At 48.3% G+C, this 20534-nt stretch overlaps 1 protein-coding gene across 2 annotated transcripts; it reads right to left on the bottom strand.

Moving 5' to 3' along the window:
* Positions 1-5610: 5610 nt before the first annotated feature.
* On the bottom strand, positions 5611-20193 carry PPP1R2 (protein phosphatase 1 regulatory inhibitor subunit 2). Of its 2 annotated transcripts, none has more exons than XM_053390912.1 (6): positions 19884-20191; positions 19223-19330; positions 18641-18718; positions 18352-18452; positions 14688-14879; positions 5611-6146 (listed from the first exon to the last, which is right to left on the bottom strand). In XM_053390912.1, the coding sequence occupies exons 1-6, from the start codon at positions 20105-20107 to the stop codon at positions 6079-6081; spliced, it is 771 nt and encodes a 256-aa protein (XP_053246887.1). In that variant the 5' UTR covers positions 20108-20191; the 3' UTR covers positions 5611-6078. The 2 variants fall into 2 exon arrangements, with proteins under 2 accessions (XP_053246887.1, XP_053246888.1); XM_053390913.1 differs by lacking the exon at positions 5611-6146 and adding an exon at positions 7707-7776 and having other exon boundaries at positions 19884-20193.
* Positions 20194-20534: the final 341 nt, after the last annotated feature.

Consider the following 20534-nt stretch of genomic DNA (forward strand, 5'->3'; position numbering starts at 1 on the left):
TGCCGGCGGCAGGGGTCTCTTCCGCAGGCCGCCTCCGAAGGGGCAGCTCCCCGAGCCAATGGGGAGGGAGAGTGCGGGCCGCTCGCGCCAATCCCCGCCTGCCAAAGCGCTTTCCTCGGCTTCCTCCACCCGCCCCGTTCTCCATAAGGGGCAGCCTGGAGAGCCAATAACGCTCGTCCATAACGCGCGCCGCCGCCGAGTCCTGCGTGAGCCAATCGGGAGCAGGAAGAGTCGCGTCGGGAGGGGGCGGGCCCCGTTGCTTAGCAGCCTAGCGGAACGCCTCTCGGAGAGGGACGTAGGCAGAACAGGAGCCCCGCCCCCTTTCAGGACGGGCGGCTGAGAAGAGGCGCCTGCGCAGCTGCCGAGCCCGGGCCGGAGGGAGGCCGGAGGCGGCCCTTTCTCGGTCCAGCTGTCCTTTGTCCACAACAAAGTGCTGACAAAGGTCCGTATAGTTCAAGCTCTGGTTTTCCCAGTAATGATGTACCATCAAGAAGGCTGATCGTTGGAGAATGGATGCTTTTGAATTCTGGTGCTGGAGGAGACTCTGGAGAGTCCCATGGACTGCAAGAAGAACAAACCGATCCATTCTGAAGGAAATCAGCCCTGAGTGCTCACTGGAAGGACAGATCCTGAAGCTGAGGCTCCAAGACTTTGGCCACCTCATGAGAAGAGAAGTCTCCCTGGAAAAGACCCTGATGTTGGGAAAGATGGAGGGCACAAGGAGAAGGGGACGACAGAGGACGAGATGGTTGGACAGTGTTCTTGAAGCTACAAATATGAGCCTTACCAAACTGCAGGAGGCAGTGGAAGACAGGAGTGCCTGGTGTGCTCTGGTCCAGTTGGTCACAAAGAGGCGGACACGACTAAACGACTAAACAACAACAAATGGATGGACCTACAGTAATAGGTCTCTAACGCCATTTGCACATGTTGCCAGACAACCAGTCCATGCAGAATGTAGGCACCCTATATATAGAAATGAGCAAAGGCTAGCAGGCAGGGCCCATGACTTACATCCTAGGGGCCGACACAACACAAAACACTGTGGCTGGATGCAGGTTTTATTTGTTTTTTTATCTTATATTGGGGGGGGGCAAGAGAGTGGGGCCCTAAGCTATAGCTTGTTTAGCTTATACATAAATCCAGCACTGGGAATCAGCATTGTTAAATCCATCCTGCCGCCATTCTGCTGGGCGGCTGAGCAACACAAGAAATGCAAAATGAAACCACCAAACCCATCAGGTCTAAAGACAAGCCCCCCTCCTCCCACCCATTAATCCAGATTACAACAGGACGTGGGACTGCGGAACTCCCTCCCACAGGAGGCTGCCAAGGCCACCAACCTCAATGGCTTGAAAAGATGAAGATTAGACCATTTTACTGGAGGGCTATGGGCGGCTCTGAGGCACAGCGGCTCTGCTCTTCCTTTGCAGTTTGAGGCCAGCAGTGCTTCTGAATGTCGGTTTCTGGAAAGCACAGCAAGGGGGAGTGCCTCTTGTGCTCAGATCCTGCTGGCTGGTTTCCTATTAAGGGCTGCTGTGAGAACAGGATGCTGGACTTGATGGGCCACTGGCCAGCAGTCTCATGCTCTCATGTATCCCTTCCCCTGCCTTTCCAACCCCAAATCACCAGCCATGGTTGAACTCCCAACTGCCCCAGACAGCAAGGGATTTGGGGAGCTATAGTGTAACGTTATATAGCAAGCCCCCCCAACCCTCCTTGCCATCAAAGACCCAAATATTCACCACCAGCAGACTCTGTAAGCTTTGGGGAAAGAATTTTGTTTATTTCAGACCAGGATTTATATATAGTAGTACCTTGGTTTACGAACTTAATCCGTTCCGGAAGTCAGTTCTTAAACCAAAGCGTTCTTAAACCAAGGTGTGCTTTCCCATAGCAGCAGGGAAATTTACAAAAGGAACACACTCAATAGGAAGCGGAACATGTTCTGCTTCCAAGGCAAAGTTCACAAACCAAAACACCTACTTCCAGGTTTGCAGCATTCTTAATCCAAGTTGTTCATAAACTAAGCTGTTCTTAAACAAAGGTACCACTGTATTGTTAAACTGCAACTTACACACATTTTATTTGTGCACGTTCAGCTTTACGTACTTGGCAATTAGAAAGAAAGAAAGAAAAGGGGCAGGAGTCCAGAAAAAAACCCCAATGTGTTTTGGCTATATGCAATTCTGGCTTCAGGCCTGATCCCTGGAAAGTAACCCCCTTGTAGGTTGAGAGCTTACCATACATGATTCTGCTTCAGAAAAGACAGTTGGCTCCTCCATTATTTACCTTGCAATATTATGACCTCTCATCTTAAAAAATAAAATTAAACATGGTTTTTTAACCATGCTCTAGGCACTCTGTTGGGAAACCTCTTTCCACCTTTTTGGAGAGTTTGGTTCAAAGTCCACCAGGATCCAACTTCTCCCCCCCCCCCGCCCCACAAAGGAGAACAACAGGAAACATCCCCTTTGGCTGCAGCCTCAGCAGCTGAACAAATTCAAAAACGCATACAGTTAAATTAAGAACTTTATTCTAAATACCAAACAACCCAAAACACACTCTGACATTGCATAGAGCAGTGACAGTGAGCAAATGAAGCAGGAAGAGCCTGGCGAAGGTATCCCACAGCTGAACCTACTGCTGGCAACTCTTTGCGCCTTCGTTTGCGGTGTCCCTCCAGCAGAGAAAGGGGAGGAGGAAGCAGCCCCTCCAGAGGCTGCCCTGAGAGTTCTCTTTTCGACTTTGTGGGTTCAACACAGGAAGGGCAGTCAACAACTGATGTGTACCTGGCTTGGCTGAGGAAGATGGGAGGTGTGTGGCTGCTCTCCTGGTGCTTGTCAGCTTGCTTGTCCCCTCAGGGTGAGCACACACCTCTCCCAAGAAAAGCCTGCAAGGCCAGGGGAGGGAGAAGCAGGCTTGTCGATGGAGCTTGCTTTTGCTATGCCACACAACTAGCCAGAAAGCCAGCCAGCTGCAGACGTGCTGTGCAGGGCAGATCAGAGCACCCATCAGGTGTTTTCCAATACCTATTGTTAAAGCTGGAGGGGGAGGATTGTGACACCCCAGAAGTAGTACCAAGTCCCCACCACGGCCTTGAGCTAAAGTCAGGAGGATGAGCCTGACCGTTCCCTTACACCATAAGCACAAACGCGACATAGCCCTAAAACCCCAATCCTCCCTCTTTTGAGAAATCAACTATGGTTGTACCTTGGAAGTTGAACGGAATCCATTCTGGAAGTCCGTTCGGAAACCAAAACATGGCTTCTGATTGGCTGCAGGAAGTTCCTGCAGCAAATCGGAAGCCATGGAAGCCCGTTGGACGTTCAGGTTCCAAAGAACGTTTGCAAACTAGAACACTCACTTCCAGGTTTGTGGTGTTCGGGGTCCAAGGTACGACTGTATTAAATGCATGCTTCAATGAAATACCATTCTTTGATGAATGAACTCTGCATTTTCAAAGACTGGGTAACGACTGACCTATCAAAACTGTGGAGTGTGCAATCGGCAGGGAATCACTGCAATGCTTAGGCAGGGAAGGCAGCTCAGCCTTTTGCATGGTAGATTGAGCCCCCTCCCGCCCGCTGGGCAGACAATGGACGGAGGTTCATAAAATGTAATCATTCTGGTTTCAATTGCCTAGAAGTGTTACACTGTATGTTTTGAACTTGGCTGAAGGGGGGGAAAGATACAAAATCTTCAGAAATTCATATAGAATCAATGCCTTAACCTTAATCAATTATACTTGGATCGTAGTCTGGGCAGATTATAAGACTGCATGCTAAGGAAAGAAAGGAGGCTGTTCACAAGAGATTCAGCCGCTGGGGGTGGGGCCTGAAAAGCAGCTTCTCTCCCTCCCCCGCCCGAGGAGAGGAGGTTCTTCCCCTGGCACCTGCACTTGCCATGTCCTGGTGAAGAACCGGCACTCATGCAGAGCTCTCTTGGAAGGATCCCTCCTGCACATTCCCAGGGGAAGTCAGAGGCCACCAGCTCCCAGAAACCCCTCTGCTCTTCATAACGCTTATATACCTTGATTTGGTATTTTAAAATGCTGCAGCTTGGCAGGAAAAGGGCCATCAACACATGCAAGACGAAGGGCCCCAAAGGCTCAGAGAGGCTGGGCAGGGCAGGCAACTCTGGCCTCAGCATCATGCAGTCAACTCCTCCTCTCAAATGCAGGCATTTCTCTTTGCAGAGGAGCCTGAAGTCCAAAGGAGGTTTCCACAGATGGTGGGCCAGCAGAACAGGCTAAACTCCCCCAGGGCCAAGGGGGAGATTCACAAGCAATCAGGATGGCTTGAGGAAGCAAGCCAGTGGTATTAGACTTGTTTATTTAGGGTCAGTGCTGTACAGAACAGACAACATCCCTGCCCAGAGGCTCACAATCTCAGCCAGCCAACTAGGGGGCTGGGGGTGGGTGCCCTGGAGATGTAGCTCACTGGGACCAAGTGGGATACAAGTCAATGTCACTTCACCATGATGTTGTCAGAATAGGGCCGGCAGGGGTGGGGCTGGGAGCTGGAGTGCAACCAGCATCTGGAGATCTGCTTTAAAGAGCAGAACATTCACTACAAGTTCTTCTCATGGGAAAATGCAATCAAAAGAAACTACACTTTTACTTAAAACATCAAAATTAAACTGCAAACGGGAAGCCAGACAGTGACTCTGATGTGGTAACACTTACATGCAATTCCACACAGCCTGGACTTTTGTGGAAAGGTTAAGCTTGTTTCAACAGCCCCCTCCCCATTTTATCTATATTAAATGACTACACACACATCTTTTTTGTAAGGGTACAAAGAGCCTAATGTTTTAAGACGGCCCTGGAATGCAATACTATAACTTTCAATGTGTTGTTCAGATGTCACACAGTAAACAAGCCACTTTAAAACAGATCCATAGAGTCATATGGAGTTGGGTCAACACATTGAATTTAGATCAAAATTAGGAAATGAAAAGCCAAAGCAGGATTGTCTCTCTACTCAAGTCTGGAGAGAGGGAACAAGCCAGACCCCCGACTCTTTCTCCCCTGCCTTCATCCATCAGCCAGGACCCCACTGCTTGGGGCCTCCAGCACGAAGGCTGGTCTTCCATCCACAACCACTTACAGGTGGCTGCTCTGGCTCCTCACTAGGGCTGCATGGCAGCACAGTTCACCAGGCCACCCTATCGCTCTGGACAGGAAGAAAGAGGGAGACGGGAGCCAGAGAATCTTCCAGCAAAGCTGACTTCCCTCCAACTTTGGGAAAGTGTGGCAGCCCCTGGGGTGCCTCAGCTGACAAGGTGGCACACAGTTCAATGGAGATTCAGGGTGAAAAAGCCCACAGGACAACACTCCACAGCCAAGCCCACAAGCAGAAGCAGAGAGCGTTGCAGAGCCTGGCAGGGCTGGAGCACCATTTCCAGGCTCAGAACAGCCCCCACGTAACAGCAGGAAGCTCTGGGAAGCATGGAGGGAATGCAGAGCCCTGTTTCTCCTTCATTTTGCTCCTGGCTGCATGAATGCCGCCTCCCTCTCGGCCTCTTTCTCCCCCTCCAGCAACAAGATACAGACTAGCAAGATTAACAACCAAGAAGAAATATTCTACAAAAAGAAGCCTATTAATCAATCAATCAATCCCTTTTTTTTCTTTTCAAAATACCTTGTCAATTGTCAAGCGGTTCAGTGTAAGGGTTCATCTATTCTAGTCGTAAAGTTTGGCACATCAATGCCAAAGCCCTTCTACCAGGCATGTGGCCACTTTAAGTCCTAGAAGGTCCTGCCAAATAGAATAGGAGAAAGCAAAGTGACTGATTGTTTCAAAACCATAAAGAGGAGCAACACGGATGTGCCAAAGTCACCTGCATTGTACGTCATGTGATCCTGCTGTTTATGCGTGAAGCCGTCTTCTCTGTGGCTGCCAGGCACAAGAATCAGCCAGCTCAGCAGAGTTTTCCGTCTGCCTAAGAGAAAAGTCTCGCCGGCTCCCACCACACTTGGCAACACTAAGTGGGAGCCGACCTGCTCCTCAGTTACTTGAGTCACAACTGCAGGTGTGCAATGCAGTAAATACAAAGGTGTGGCTTCAGGATCAGCTACAGTCCTGAGCAGACTTCTTCTAGGCTGTGTGCAATTTTCTCAAGTGGGTCGCTAGGATCAGGTGCTGTAGGAAAGAGAAAAAAAGAAACAGGGAATTTCTCACCAGCTGCAGTTTGCATCACAAAAGATTGTTCATCTGTGGGGCAAGCGTTCACCCTCAGAGGAGCAGAGGCCAGATGGTCAGATGCCTGCATGCAGCATCATTCTTGTTCATCTTGACAGGGTGAAACTCCAAATGGTCAACCTGAGTCCATCAAACACATGGGTCATCTCCGCTGGCTGCAGAAGCCAAGAGTCCTCTTAGCCACCAGTGATTGTTTCTGACATGAGACACAGCAATTGCTTGGCCTGCATAAACACCCCTCAACCAGCTTTATGGGCAGCTCTGCAAGGGTCCCACCCCCAGTGTCCATCACCCACATGCTTCAACCACCTTTCAGGTCACAAAAGCTGCCCTCCCGGACTGCAGGCCTGGAAGGATACCAGGTGACCTTCTCTTTACATGCCTGAAGCCACCCGGGAAATAAATCCAACTTGGGCAACCAAGCACAAGAGACCGAGGCATCCACACCTCATGGTCAGGATTCTGCATCTGCCACACAGAATCCCAGCAAGAACTGGACCAGCCCCAAGTCTAGCACCATTTTTGAACAGGCTGGCCAAGGAGGTACATCTACCCTAGAGAAGACTAAGCAGGAAGGAACAGGGAGAGGCAGAACTATACATATATAAACACGCGCGCACACACACACACACACACACACACACACACAAAAATAACCCACAGCTGTCAAGCAGGTGGCTGAAGAGACAAAAGGGAAGGGAGCAGCATCTTCGACTAACAGCAGTGCACCAGGTGACCGGGCAGGGGAGAGATCAGCCACTCACAGATCAACCAGTTGTGCCAAAGCAATGCCATTTTTGTTGGACTTGGTTCTCAAGGATAAAATAACCTCAGCACGGTACACAGTTGGTGGCTTCAGCCCCACACCCAGCCCTCCATTCAAAGGCAGCAAGTGAGCAACTGAGAGCAGGCAACTCAACCCAGGCTTGCCCCTCTGCTTGGAGAAAAGATGAGTCTACAGGCCTGCATGTTAGAGGGAAGCCCTTCATTGGGCTCTGCAGTGGTGGGAAGGGCAAAGACGGAGCCCTGGTCATGCAACTGGAGATCGTAGGAGACCAAGTGAAAGCCACAGGGAGCTTAGTGGAAGGAGCCCAACTCACAAGCACCCCAGGGCCTTGCTGGGGGAGAAGACCAGGTGCCTGGGCAGCCAGAACCTCCTGCACGTAGGCCACCCATTCTGGCATGCCAGCATGAAGGAGACAAACACAGAAGGACCCCCCCCCCAAAGACCCAGTTGAAAGGACTGCAACCCCTCCTCAACTGAATCAAGATTCAAGGCCTGCTCTTGCCCTAATACTGTGCTGAAAAGAGAGATGAAGTATCCTACAGGGAGTTCTAAGTGACTCAGGCTCACAGGAAGTTCAGAAATGCGCATGCTTCAGCTTCCTTTGCTCTGTGAACTGCACAGCTTCACAAGAAAGATCATCCGCAGAATTACGGCCAGCAGCTAAGCAGCACGACGTCCTCGGGGTTCTGGTGGGAAGATTCACTAGGCCTTGATTTGATTCTCATCTGCTTTATTCCTACTACTCTGAATGTCATGGCTAACATATTATTCAACAGTCCCAATCTGTCAGAAAGAAGACAACAGTAAAAAACAAAACAAAAACAAAACTCGCCTCAGTCAAGAAATAGGCACAAAACGTGTTTCAGACTGGCCAGAATACGATGGGCAGGCACTGTTTCAGTGCACTTGCAAAATGATAAAATTATGGGGGCGGACCAGGACCTATGCATGCTTCCAGAGGTTGAAGTGATGGCAGAACCCCCTGCAGGATCCAGTCCAAGGGCAGAACTCTGTTCTCAAAGGGGCCAACCAGTTGCCCCTAAGGGATGCCCGCAAGCAGGACATGAGTGCAACGCACCAGGGAACACCAGCCGCTGGTACGGAGAGACTGTCTGCCTCTGGCAGAGGCGGCAGAAGCACAGCCACTGTGGTTGGTCACTGGGGGAGCCTGATTTGCCAAGCTTTTCTCTAAACCTCTTTTAATGCCACCCAAGTTGCGCCCATCTCTGCTTCCTGTGGGAGGGAATGCCATAACTTGACTCTGCGCTGTGTGAAAGATGTTCTTTAGTCCCAATTTTATACCTCTATCATGTTTCCTGTTGCTTGTCTTTCCTCTGAACTAAAAATATTGTCACCTTTCCTCACTGGTTCGCTGTTTCACCCCCTTGTCCTTATCTCAACTTCTTCCAGCTCTACAATATTCTTTTTGAGGCGACATTCCAAACTGCACCACAAATTTGTGCAATGACATAACAATTTTGGCAGTTTTATTCTTAATCCCTTTCCTAAAAATCCCTAGCCCAGGTATAAGCAAACTCCAGCCCTCCAGATGTTTGGGACAATTCCCATCATCCCTAGCTAACAGTACCAGTGGTCAGGGATGATGGGAATTGTAGTCCCAAACATTTGAAGGGCCGGAATTTGCCTATTCAAAGTGAATCATTATTTAATAACAAAACTGGTCTATAATTCTTTACACTCAATAAATCTGTGCCTTGTTTTGGAATCAAAGTAATATAGGCTTCTTTCCATGTCTTTGGGATCAGTCCTTTTGTCAATATATTGTTCATAACATCTCTTAACAGGGATATCAATTGTTCACCTAATATTTTATAATACTTTACTGTAAATCCGTCTGGTCCAGGTGCCTTCCCAATCCTTCCCTGTTTACCGTATTTTTCGCTCTATAGGATGCACCGGACCATAGGAGGGGGAGAACAGGGAAAAAAAAAATTCTCCCCCTCTCTGCTCAGCGCCCCTTCAGCGAAGCGGCAGGAAAAACGGAGCCCCTTCCATTTCTCCTCCCGCTTCGCTGAAGGGGCGTTGCGCAGAGAGGGAAAACTGTACAGCGCCTCTCCAGCGAAGCGAAGCAAGAGGGATCACTGTGCACCGACCCCTCTCGCTCTCCAGGCTTCAGGCAGCTATCCGCAAGCCTTTGGAGCGCAGCAGGAACTCCTACTGCACTCTGAAAGCTTGCGGATAGCCACCTGAAGCCCCCGGAGTGCAGCGGGAGTTCCCACTGCGCTCCAGGGGCTTCAGGCAGCTTCAGCAAAAGCAATACAAAGCCTCCAGAGCGCGGGGGAAGCTCTCTCTCTGCGCTTCGGAGGCTTCGCGTTGCTATCGCTGAAGCCAAGGAGCCTGCATTCGCTCCATAGGATGCACACACATTTCCCCTTCATTTTTGGAGGGGGAAAAGTGCATCCTATAGAGCAAAAAATACAGTAATTGCTGTTTGAACTTCCATAGTTGTTATTAATGAGTTCAATTGATTTTGTTTTTCCTGCAGGATCTAATAAAAACAAACTATGTCTCAGAGCCCTTGATCATTTTATTGTGTAAAACACTTCTGAAATGATATGGTCAAAGCTATTTTGTTTCCCATAAATGTAGTATGGTCAATGATGCTGTTTTAACCACTGTATGCAATATGACCTTTCTGAATCAGCAAGAAAAAATGTATTTATTTTTGTACTTTAAAAACATCCAACAAGTTTCTTGTGAATGAAACCAAAGGATTTAGGCAATAAGTATCAGACTTGAGGGATTCTCTTCTCCCCCGGCAGCTTCAAGGATCAAAGAAAAAGCAGGAAATCTTATTTGGTGGTTTTAATTCAGCAAATACGGAGCCCGGCAAGCAGCTCCATCTAAACACCATTGTGACAATGCTCACTCTGAGCCTCTCCCCCTCCTTCCCCAGCAACAGCCAGTAGGTTTTAAATTGGAAAATACAGATTTGTTAGATCTTGAAGGACATGACAACAGATTTGGATGCCATGCGTACCTGTGGAATTATAAAGGGAAAGCGCATATTCCATAATCACATAATCAGGAGATCACTTTTAAAAGTATGGGAAAGATATAAAGATTTATTAGAACAAAAGACTCTGTGGTAGTTGTCACCAACGGAAGCAACATCAATTAAAAAAAAGGAGAGAAAAATGGCTTACGTATAGAGATCTTTTAATAGAAATAGAAGGGAAATTAAAATGGAAAGATTTTGAAGAGATTCGAGATCATGTTAATGATTGGTTGCAATATTTTCAAGTAAATGGGGTTTTTAAATAAGATAAAAAGAAATGATTTAGCTATACTCTATCTCACGGGTGTCAAACACAAGGCCCACGGGCCAAATCCGGCCCGCCAGACCTCGTCATGTGGCCCGTGTAGCCACCGCCGGCCGACAGCCTTCACCTTTTATTCTTGCTTTTTTTCCCCTACAGTGTGTCGCTCTCTTTCCCCCCTTCTCCTCATTCCTATTGGCTCAGCTCCTGGAAGCCAGACAACCAATGGCTGCGCTCAGAGGAGTCTCGCGGGGAAGCGGAGGTGTGGGGGCCCACGTGACTCGCATGCCGGCAGCCGGCTGAGCGAGCGCGTTAGGTACGGAAGCTAGGAGCCAAAATGGAGGAGTACGCGCGCGAGCCTTGGTGAGGAGTCGCATTTCCGCCTCCCGCTTCTCCCGGAAGAGACCAAAAGCGGAACGGAGGGGCAGCAGGTTTGGTTCTTAGGAGGCAGGGCTGGCAGACCCGCTTAGCCTTCCTTTTTTCGGGACCGGCGGCGGGCAAGTGACCTTGGGGAGCCGCGAGTGGGTCAGCCGCCGCAGCCGCCCGACCGGTTGCAAGGGCTGGGGAAGCCTCTCTTGGCCGGGGCGGCGGGGAGCGCCTTGCTTCTGCCTTGGCCAGCTCCCTTGCGGGTGGATGAAGTACCCGATCCCAATGGATCCGAGAGACGCGGGGTGGGCTGAAGTTCCCTGTGCCCGGCAAAATGGGCAGGTTCATTTTGTCCTTTGGCGGAACGCAATTGCAGAAAGGAGGGCGTCTTTTTGCTAAATTGGAAGCTCCTCGGAGTGCCCTTTTAATCTCCCATTTAGCAACTCGGATTTACATGGCCATAACTGGCTATAAGTGAAGGTGCTCTGCAGGTCCATGGGGGCAATACTGGCCAGTTTCTCGTTCGTCCTTCACCTATGTTTCCAATTTGCTGAGGCTTTGTAGGAAATTGCTGGACTGATACCACCTGTGCATTATGTGTATTCTTCAGCAACATGGTGCATGCTCAGGTTACAATTAAAAGCGGGTTGGTTAAGAGATGCTGAGTGTACACTTTTGCTTTATAAGATTAAAAACACATTGTAGGACTATGCAAACAAAAAATATAATACTGCAGAACAGCGGTATCACCTTGCCAGCACTTTATGGATGAGGTTGCTAGATCCACTGTACATGGGTTGGGGTGGGGAGATAATAAAGAGTGGACACATAGTCCTACAGATACAACCGGCCCTTTGAGGGTGACCAAACTGCTGATGCGGCCCCCGATGAATTTGAGTTTGACACCCCTGCTCTATCTAGATTTTAAAGAGAAATTGTAGAGGATAACACTAAAATACTGAAGAAAATGTATAATTTATTGTTAGAATGGGAAACCAAAGATGAAGAAGTTAAATGTGTAATGATTAAATGGGCAATATGACAAATGTTATATTGTGTTATTTGGTTGAATATTAAATTGTAAAATCCAATCTATCTATCGTCACATATACATGCACACACACACACACCTTCATTACCATATTACACGTATGAGAAACAAAATAGATTTGACCATATCATTGCAGAAGTGTTTTACACAAAAAAATGAACAAAGGCTCTGAGACGTATTTTGTTTTTATTAAGTAATCAATAAAACTTAATTTTAAAAATATATCAGATGACACTGTAACATAAGGGGGTACAATTTTAACTATTCTCATGAATGTGTGAGTTATTTCAGGCTCAAGGAGACCTTAAACCTGTACAAAAAAAGTGCAAACAATTTACTTAAAAATCAATTTATTTTATAACCACAAAAAACACCCTCCTTATTTTTAAAACATAAAAAGTACATGGTTAGCCCATTCTACAACAAAAGTATGAAACACGTTAGTTGTGGTTTGCACGCTATGGCTTATCAAACCCACCAGAAATAAAATGACAAAAATTCACTTTGAATGGTCGGTGACCCTTTTCTGTGGCACTTAGTACCATTTTTATACCTTATTTTGAAAGAGACCACAAGTACCTTTATTTTGATACCAAAATAAGCCCAATTGGTTGAAAAATGAGCGAAAAAGGTTTTTCTTAAACTGACACAGAAATTACATTAGCCTAAATCGCACAAAAAACCAAATTTTCCAAAAAAATTCATCTGCGCCCAATTTTGGACCAAAAAATCTTTAAAAATTATTTGAGATTATCTCATAGGTATCTACACATTAAAAAAATGAAGAAAATCTAAGCCGTGAGAGAACATGGCACCAGTTGATTTGGCATGGAATGAACCTCATATCAAACAGCATTTGCCATTTTGCCTGTTTGGAGAGGTCCTTTTGGATGTCTTCACAGTAGAAAACAGCTATCATATCACCTGTGTCTTCTCTTCCTGGGGCTCCCTCAACCATTCCACCACACACCTGGGCTCACTACTCTCTCCTAGAACTCACAGATTCTCCTCTATCGCCTGTCTCTGCCACAGTGCTGCTCTGCATGTGCTTATTCCAGGCACAGGCAAACTCGGCCCTCCAGATGTCTTGAGACTACAACTCCCATGATCCCCAGCTAACAGGACCAGTGGTCGGGGTGATGGGAACTGTAGTCCCAAAACATCTGGAGGGCTCAGTTTGCCTATGTCTGGCTTACTCTTTTCAAAGCTCCCTTTGTTATCAATGCCTTTTCCAGCCCAGGTGTCAAAGGTGAGACTTAGAACTAAAGAACTTGGAAACTGAAGTTCATATGTGTATCATGGGATAGAAGAATATCTGGGTTGCATCTGGGAGGAGAATCTCAAAACCCAACTGTTCAGGCATCACTAACACTGCTACTTCCAAAGTGTCTTTGTGAATGAAGCCACTTGGCCAGCAACAGCAGAAGCCAACTAAAAATAAATAAATCAGTGCCACTAAGCAGCCTCTGAAATCTACGAGAGAAGCATTCAATTTATTCATGTGAGGATAAAGGCGGATGGGTAAATGAGGCATGCAAAGAGGGAAGGCCAAACCAGCTCAGCAGCAGCTGAACGAGCCACTCTGCATGCAGAACGCTGTGTGAGGAGTGCAAACGCAAACCTCCAGGCCAGCTCAGCTGCTGCCCAATTCTCTCTCTCTCTCTCTCACGCAAACACACACTGAGTCTGTCTGCTGACATGGCAGTGCTGGCTGCTTGGGCTCCACCCAGCTGCACAAATCCTAGAAGGGCTTGCCTTCCAGCCACCTGGAAAAGGAGTGGAAAAACAGGAATGGCAACACACTGCCCATTTTTGTCTCTCCACAGTTCCCATTTCTACCTCAAGGAGAACGGCCCCTGCAGGCAAATAGGAACAAGTCCCTCCAATGGAAGCAGAGCTGGCTGTTAAGGCTGGGCAGTATCTGGTTTTCGACATCGTGATATATCACCAGTTAAACATTGCAATATACTGATGAAATAAGGATGGAGCTATGTAGAGCCATTGGCTGGCTTCAGGGGTTTTCCCACATTGTGATTTTTGCCAGCACCTGCTCTTGTGATCTGCTGCCCCCTGGCAGGGGAGAGCTGAGCTGGCAGAGTTTAACAGGGGCTGCAGGAATTGCGAGAGTCACAGAATGGGGAGAAACCGCAAGGGTCATTTACTTCAACACCCTGCAATGCAGGAAGCTTGGCTAAGGCATCCATGACAGACGGCTATCCAACTTCTGCTTGAAAACTTCCAAGGAAGTGTGGGCTGGCTTCATGGTTTTTCCCACATTGTGATTTTTGTATAGTGCGCCAAACGTACTCACTCACAGACTAGGGAGAGGCAATGTATCGAAACATCATCAAAAATCAGTTTGAAGTCCACATTATGTCAACAGTTTCATAATATTCAGCATGGCAATATATAGCGAATCACAATGTGTGTGTGCACGTACGCACGCACTATGAAAAAAATTGCAACATGTAAAAAATGTGAAGCCAGTCATCCCTTCTCTCACAATTTCTTCTGTCCCTGTTGTTCTGTTCTATCAGTTGTGTCAGTTTTAGACCGCTAAGAAGCAGCACTTTCCAGGACGTTACCCTGTTCACCTCTACATAATTACATCCTTATTTCAGACATTGTGATCTGTTGGTATATCAGGATGTTTACCTGATGAATGTCTCACCAAACACATATTGCCAGGTCAAAAATCATGAAACCGACAGCACGCTATAGACTTCAAGCTGGTACTGTATATCATTTTGAAGAAAATACCAGAGTTGTCAAGCGATGCAAAGCAAACACTTGGCTGGAGATGGCCAAGGCTGCCAAACCCCTAGAGCAGCTGCCTAGGAACCTGCCTGGGGATTTCATCCTGGCACCTAAGAATCTGAAACCTATTCTCAGCCCTGCAAAATGCCCTCCACTCTGTGGCTCACAGAGCCGACACTAATGGGGAAGTGCTCTCTGACCGGCACAAACTGTAGGCACTTTGGGAGTAACTGGCTCACCAAGGTCTACTGTGTCCCGCATCTCTTCATCACATTCATCGTCTTCATCCTCATCATCACATTCATCGTCGTCATCTTCTTCATTGGCTGTGTCACCATGCAGCTCCTTCGCAATCAGCTGCCTGGCCAGCTTGATGTTCTTGCCTTCATTGTAGTGGATCTTCCTTTTCATCTCAAACTGCCTCTTCTTCTCTGCACGGAGAACAAACAGATTCAGTAGACCTACTCATCAGCCATTGTTTTTCGATTGCAATACCTCCTGCAGCTTCACATTTTACACACTCTGCTAAAGCTGCAGCAGACCTTGCCGCCACTGCCTGCTGCCATGAAGACCCTGAACTACAAGAACTGGGGTCCATCCCCAAAAAAATAAATCAAAATTTCAAAAGGAAGGTTTTAAAAAAATCCTGCAGAGGCATTGCATTTGGCCAGGAGACAATGTACATAAATGTGTTCAACTGGAATTACTTACCACATTCCCTAGGGTGCATTTCCTAAGGAGAGTTACAGCCGACCTCATCCCAAAGGCTATGGGTGGGTAGGGAGGCAGCACAAACAGAACTTGTTTTTGGTCAGTCTAGAACTTCCAGAACATTTTCCCCTCCCAGCTTCTGCAGGGTGCTCAACTAGAATTTTTCCAGGTCCGCAATGGAGCAGAATTTCCACCTGAGCAGCCAAAATCCACCTGCACAAGTGTGTATGCACAGTCTGTGCAAGAACCACACCAATGTCTATTTTGTTGGGCCTTCGCACTGAGAAATCAGTGGCTTATTTTTCTGCTTAGTAAAGTCAAAGGAAGGAGGAGACAGACCAACCTAAGCAGCTCCCAAGCTCAGCCATTTTACTCTGGAGTCAGGCATAAGGGTAGGTAACTGGGAAGGCTTAAGGGTACAAAAAAAAAGAGATACCCAGCAAAAATGCCAGCTATTCTCAAGGGCAGTTTTCAGAAAGCCGTGGTATGAACACACAAGAACTGCAGCATGTAATTGCAAAAAGAGGCAAGAACATGACCCCCAAACTGATCCGTCAAAGAGCGACCATTCTTTCCAACTTGTTCCCTGGTCCCTGCAGTTAGCCTTAAAGGAAAAGGCAGCTCATTCACCACCACAGCTCTCTCCCTCCTCTATGATGTTATGCAGTCAAAAGAACTGCTGACTTGGAAAAAGCTCCGTGTCTCACCAAGAGCCTGAAATTTAGAAATTTAGTTGGAAAGTTCAGGGGGAAGGAAAACATCCAAAATCATAACTGTCACCAAGCATCTTTATTATGCCATGGGGAGGTAGAGATCTAAGGAGGATGAACTTTTACCTGTTAACCCAACCCAACTTGAGAGGGACACAATTGAAAACACCTGAACCACAACATACTCACTCCTCCCAAACAAACTAAAGAAAATTCCCACAACACTTAACAGGTACACACAGACCATGCTCAAAGCATGGAAAACACAAATAGGCAAACTATCCCCAACCCCATCCCCACTAATCCCCCTGGCGTACCACCCATTATTCCACCATGCAGCACAAAACCTCCACATAAAAACCTGGTGAACCAAAGCCTTATATCGCCTAATAGACTTTTATAAAAATAACAAACCCTTGTCAACACAAGAAATACAAGACAAACTAGAAGACACCCAAATGACCTGGTTAACACAACACAAACTACATGCCCTCTTAAACAACCCAACAGTAAAATCAGCAGCAACTAGGCCCCTGATAACCTTTGAAAACCTCCTCCTAACAACAAAGGGAAACGGTAAAGGGACGGTATCCGCAATATACAAAATACTACTCCAAAACCCCGCAAATCCCCTAGACGCAATCAAAAAACAATGGGAGAATGACATAGGCTATGAGATTAACCCCACTCAATGGACCAGAATGTGGTCTAAACCCCCCTTTAAATTCATATCAACGAAAAGAAAAGAACTCACACTGAAACTCACCTACAGGTGGTACCTAACACCAAGGAAACTAGCGCTAATACACCCAGGAACCTCACCAAAATGCTGGAGAGGGTGCACCTCCACAGGCACATACCTCCACATGTGGTGGGAGTGTCCCAAAATTCAACTATTCTGGACAACAGCCATACAAGAAATATGTAAAATAACTAAGCAAGTAATAGACATCACCCCAGAATTGGCCCTACTAAACATCTTCCAAGACAACAATGCCCATTTACACCACAAAGAACTTATAACCCACCTGCTCTCAGCAGCCAGAAACACCATAACCAGACACTGGAGAGACCTGTCAGGAGTAAGCATGGACCAATGGTACCAAATAGTATGGGAAACAGCCCTACTAGAAAAATTAACTAATAAACTGAAACTGACACGGGGACAAACAGGAGAAGACGCCTTCACCCCGGTATGACTCCCCTTTATCACATACACAACCCAACAGGACAATTACAATAATCCACCAACAGCATACAAATCAATATGGCTAACCTGATCCAAAACACACACACACCTCACTCACACACGAAAACAAAGATCACCACAGCCAATCACAAGCAAACAATCACACCCTAGGCCAACCCCAACCTCTCTCACCACCAAAGGAACACAAGTGAACAACACAAGCAACGCTGACACCAAACTCTACATACATTAAACATAATAGAAACACCGCCACCCGACCCCACCCCCATCCATCTTCCCTCTCTCCACCCCCCCTTTCTTTTTTCTTTCTTTTTTCTTCTCCCCCTATTGCCTCAACAAATGAAACGGATTTGTAAAAATGTTACATGGAAGAAGAAGAAAAAATACGAGGCACTACACTTCTGTAAAACAAGAAAATCCTTACTAAAAAATATTAAAAAAAAAAAAACCCAACCCAACTCCACTTGTTAGAAGGTCCCAGCCATTACCTGCCACTTAAGGGCTCTATTCCAGCTAAGTCATACTCAAAGAGGAGCCCCTCACTGCAAAGGGCTTAAGTCAATTAACAACACTGGTTTCAACGGAATCCAACCCCCAGGAGTGCCTTCAAATCCAAGCATCTTTCTTTCACAGGTTATACCTATTATATTATTGGGGTCCAAAGTCAAGAGTCTGTTCCTTGGGCTTCAATCCCACCTCCCAGCTCCACTGGATGGTCACAGGCAAATTACCATCCTCTGCCTCAGCTTTCCATCTATAGATAGGGATAAGGTAAAGGTAAAGGTACCCCTGCCCATACGGGCCAGTCGTGTCCGACTCTAGGGTTGTGCGCCCATCTCACTTAAGAGGCCGAAGGCCAGCGCTGTCCGGAGACACTTCCGGGTCATGTGGCCAGCGTGACGAAGCTGCTCTGGCGAGCCAGCACCAGCGCAGCGCACAGAAACGCCGTTTACCTTCCCGCTATAAAGCGGTACCTATTTATCTACTTGCACTTAAGGGTGCTTTCGAACTGCTAGGTGGGCAGGAGCTGGGACCGAACGACGGGAGCTCACCCCGCCGCGGGGATTCGAACCGCTGACCATGCGATCGGCAAGCCCTAGGCACTGAGGTTTTACCCACAGCGCCACCCGCGTCCCGACACATAGATAGGGATAAGCACCACTTAAACCACAACATCTGTGCAAATATGAAAAATAAAAACTATCTAGCCCTTCACACATTTCAGCTATTCCACAGGCACCATTTGGCTCTAACTGGCAAAGCAAGACCTACCAAGTTCTTCAGGAGTTAACTCCGACTCATCCTCTTCCTCGCTGCTCTCTTCCTGCTGAGCGAGGATCTTCGGCCCCTTGCCATGCGCTGCAGCTGCTAACCTACACAGATTTATTGGGTTATTTATTTTATTTCATAATACTTTTAGCCCACTCTATTTCCCAAGATCACAGGACAGGTTACAGTAGTAACATAACACACCCAAAGAAATAAGCAAGTTCAGGTAAAAATATAAATTTAAAATGTAGCATAAAACCAAAGAATCCTTCCTGCACCCAGGAGCACTTACTTTTTTGCCAACACATCTGCAGTGACGGCTTCGTTGCATTCTGTATCGCTGCCTGCATCTTCGTCATCTCCTGCCATGCTGCGAAGGTAAGTAAGACACAGAGAGGACATGAAGAGAACTTGCTGCTACAGCCTCACTTGAAGAAGCAGCACCAAGCTACTTGCGTGCCAAAAGAGATTCCTTTAAATGCCAGCTCTCCTTATTTCAAGTATTTTTGTGTAAATCAGCTCCTGTGCTGAAGATACCAAAGGTATCTACAAAAATCAAGGCGATATCCAACTATGTCATATTCAGAGACCTATTAAATGCTGTAATTGGCCTCTTTAAACAGAGTAGAAGGGCTTTTCCCTCGATATATAAATTTGTTGAAAGATATAGTTTATAATTGGAGCTTGCACTTCCCAAAAGCCTATCATGCACACAAATGTGCACTAATTAATCAAAAGCAACCCCTGCAACACATAAAGCCTGCCACGCCATGCAATCTTTTCACTCTAGGCTGCTGTTTAGCCTATCAAAAGTGCCTTTATCTGGCGAAGCGCACAAGGGCAACCTCTCTTTTAATCATCCTGACTGGCTCACCTGTGGTAGGGAGTGCTTGGCTCATCGATCTTCATTAAGCCGTAGTCTTTGCCCGCGGGATGGTAGGTGGCTAGGATGTTCATTTCATCCCACTTCTGGGACTTCTTACTAAAAGAACACGAGAAAGGAAAGAAATGGAATTAGAACGGAGAGAAACATTAGCACTTCTCTCCTCCAGAAACCCTATTCCCTCTCCCTAGAGAGCAGGGCAACTCACCCTTTTGATCTATCCAACCCCACCTTAAAGCCCCTGCTCAGGTACAAAGCTCACTGGGTGGGTCTTATAACCCCCCAACCCGACAGGGCTGTTGAAAGGACAAGATGAAGAGGGAGAAAGGGCAAAGACCACCTTGAGGTCTTTGGAGAAAAGGTGGATGATAATAATACGAGTAAATTATTTATACCCCGCCCATCTGGAATAAGAACAGATGACCGCTCTGATCTGCCTCTTCCAATCATGAAAGGAGGTCGCACACGCCCCCCCCTTGACGAAGGGCAGCCCCCAAACCAGGACCCCAGGCAGCAACCAAGGAGATCTGACCAGGAGGCTCCCCGCCCCGGGGAGTGGGCCTGGGGGGCCCCGAAGGGAAGCTGATCCAGGGCGGGAGCGGCGCCCTTCCCTCTGCTGCGCCCCGCCTCCCCCCCCCGCCCGGCCTCGCACCCTTGGGCGTCGACGTCGTAGGCGCCTCCGAGCGGGGCCTCCGCGGCGGCGGCGGCGGCGTGCTTGGCGGCGGCCGGCTTGGCCCTGGCGGTGGACGCCTCTGCCAGGGCCGCCGCCACCAGGCCCGCGCCGCCGCCGCTGCCGCTGCCGCTGCCTCCGGAGGGGTTCTTGAGGATGCCCTTCACGGGGGGGCGGCCGCTGCTGGACGAGGACTTGGCCTCCATGGCGCCGGGAGGGGGGCTGGCGCTCCCCGCCCGACCACTCGCTCGCCCGCCCGTGGCCTCGCTGCTCCTGCCGCCGCGCTCCCCTCGGCTCTCCGGCTGCTGCTGCTTCTCCTCAGGCGGCGGAGGCGGGACGGGAGGCCGCTCGGAGTCACGGCGCCGCCTCGCTCTGCGCACGCGCAACAGGCAGGCGACGCGGCGTCATAAGCGGGGGGCGGAGCCGGCTCCCTTCCCTCCCTCTTCGCCTCAGAAGCCGGGCGGGGAGGACCAGCATTCTGAGCATGCGCTGAGCGCGCGAGAGGCGGGACGTCCGGAAGCCCGGATGTAGAACGCGCCGCTCAACGCAAACTGCGCCTGCGCAACCCGAACAACAACAACGGCTGCCATTGGACGCGAATCGGCCTTGGCCAGCGCCTCAGAACCGGGCGGC

Source organism: Podarcis raffonei, chromosome 5 (genome assembly GCF_027172205.1).
Source record: "Podarcis raffonei isolate rPodRaf1 chromosome 5, rPodRaf1.pri, whole genome shotgun sequence".
Taxonomy (NCBI): domain Eukaryota; kingdom Metazoa; phylum Chordata; class Lepidosauria; order Squamata; family Lacertidae; genus Podarcis; species Podarcis raffonei.

Bases quoted from the DNA above. Each gene is read 5' to 3' on its own strand.
- PPP1R2 (XM_053390912.1), bottom strand. From the start codon at position 20,107: ATGGAGGCCAAGTCCTCGTCCAGCAGCGGCCGCCCCCCCGTGAAGGGC. The intron at 18,719-19,222 runs GTGAGCCAGTCA...TTACCTTCGCAG, and splicing joins CCAAGCACTCCCTACCACAG to CATGGCAGGAGATGACGAAG. The intron at 6,147-14,687 runs GTGAGCCAGTTA...TCTTTCCTACAG, and splicing joins GCGGGACACAGTAGACCTTG to CACCTGATCCTAGCGACCCA.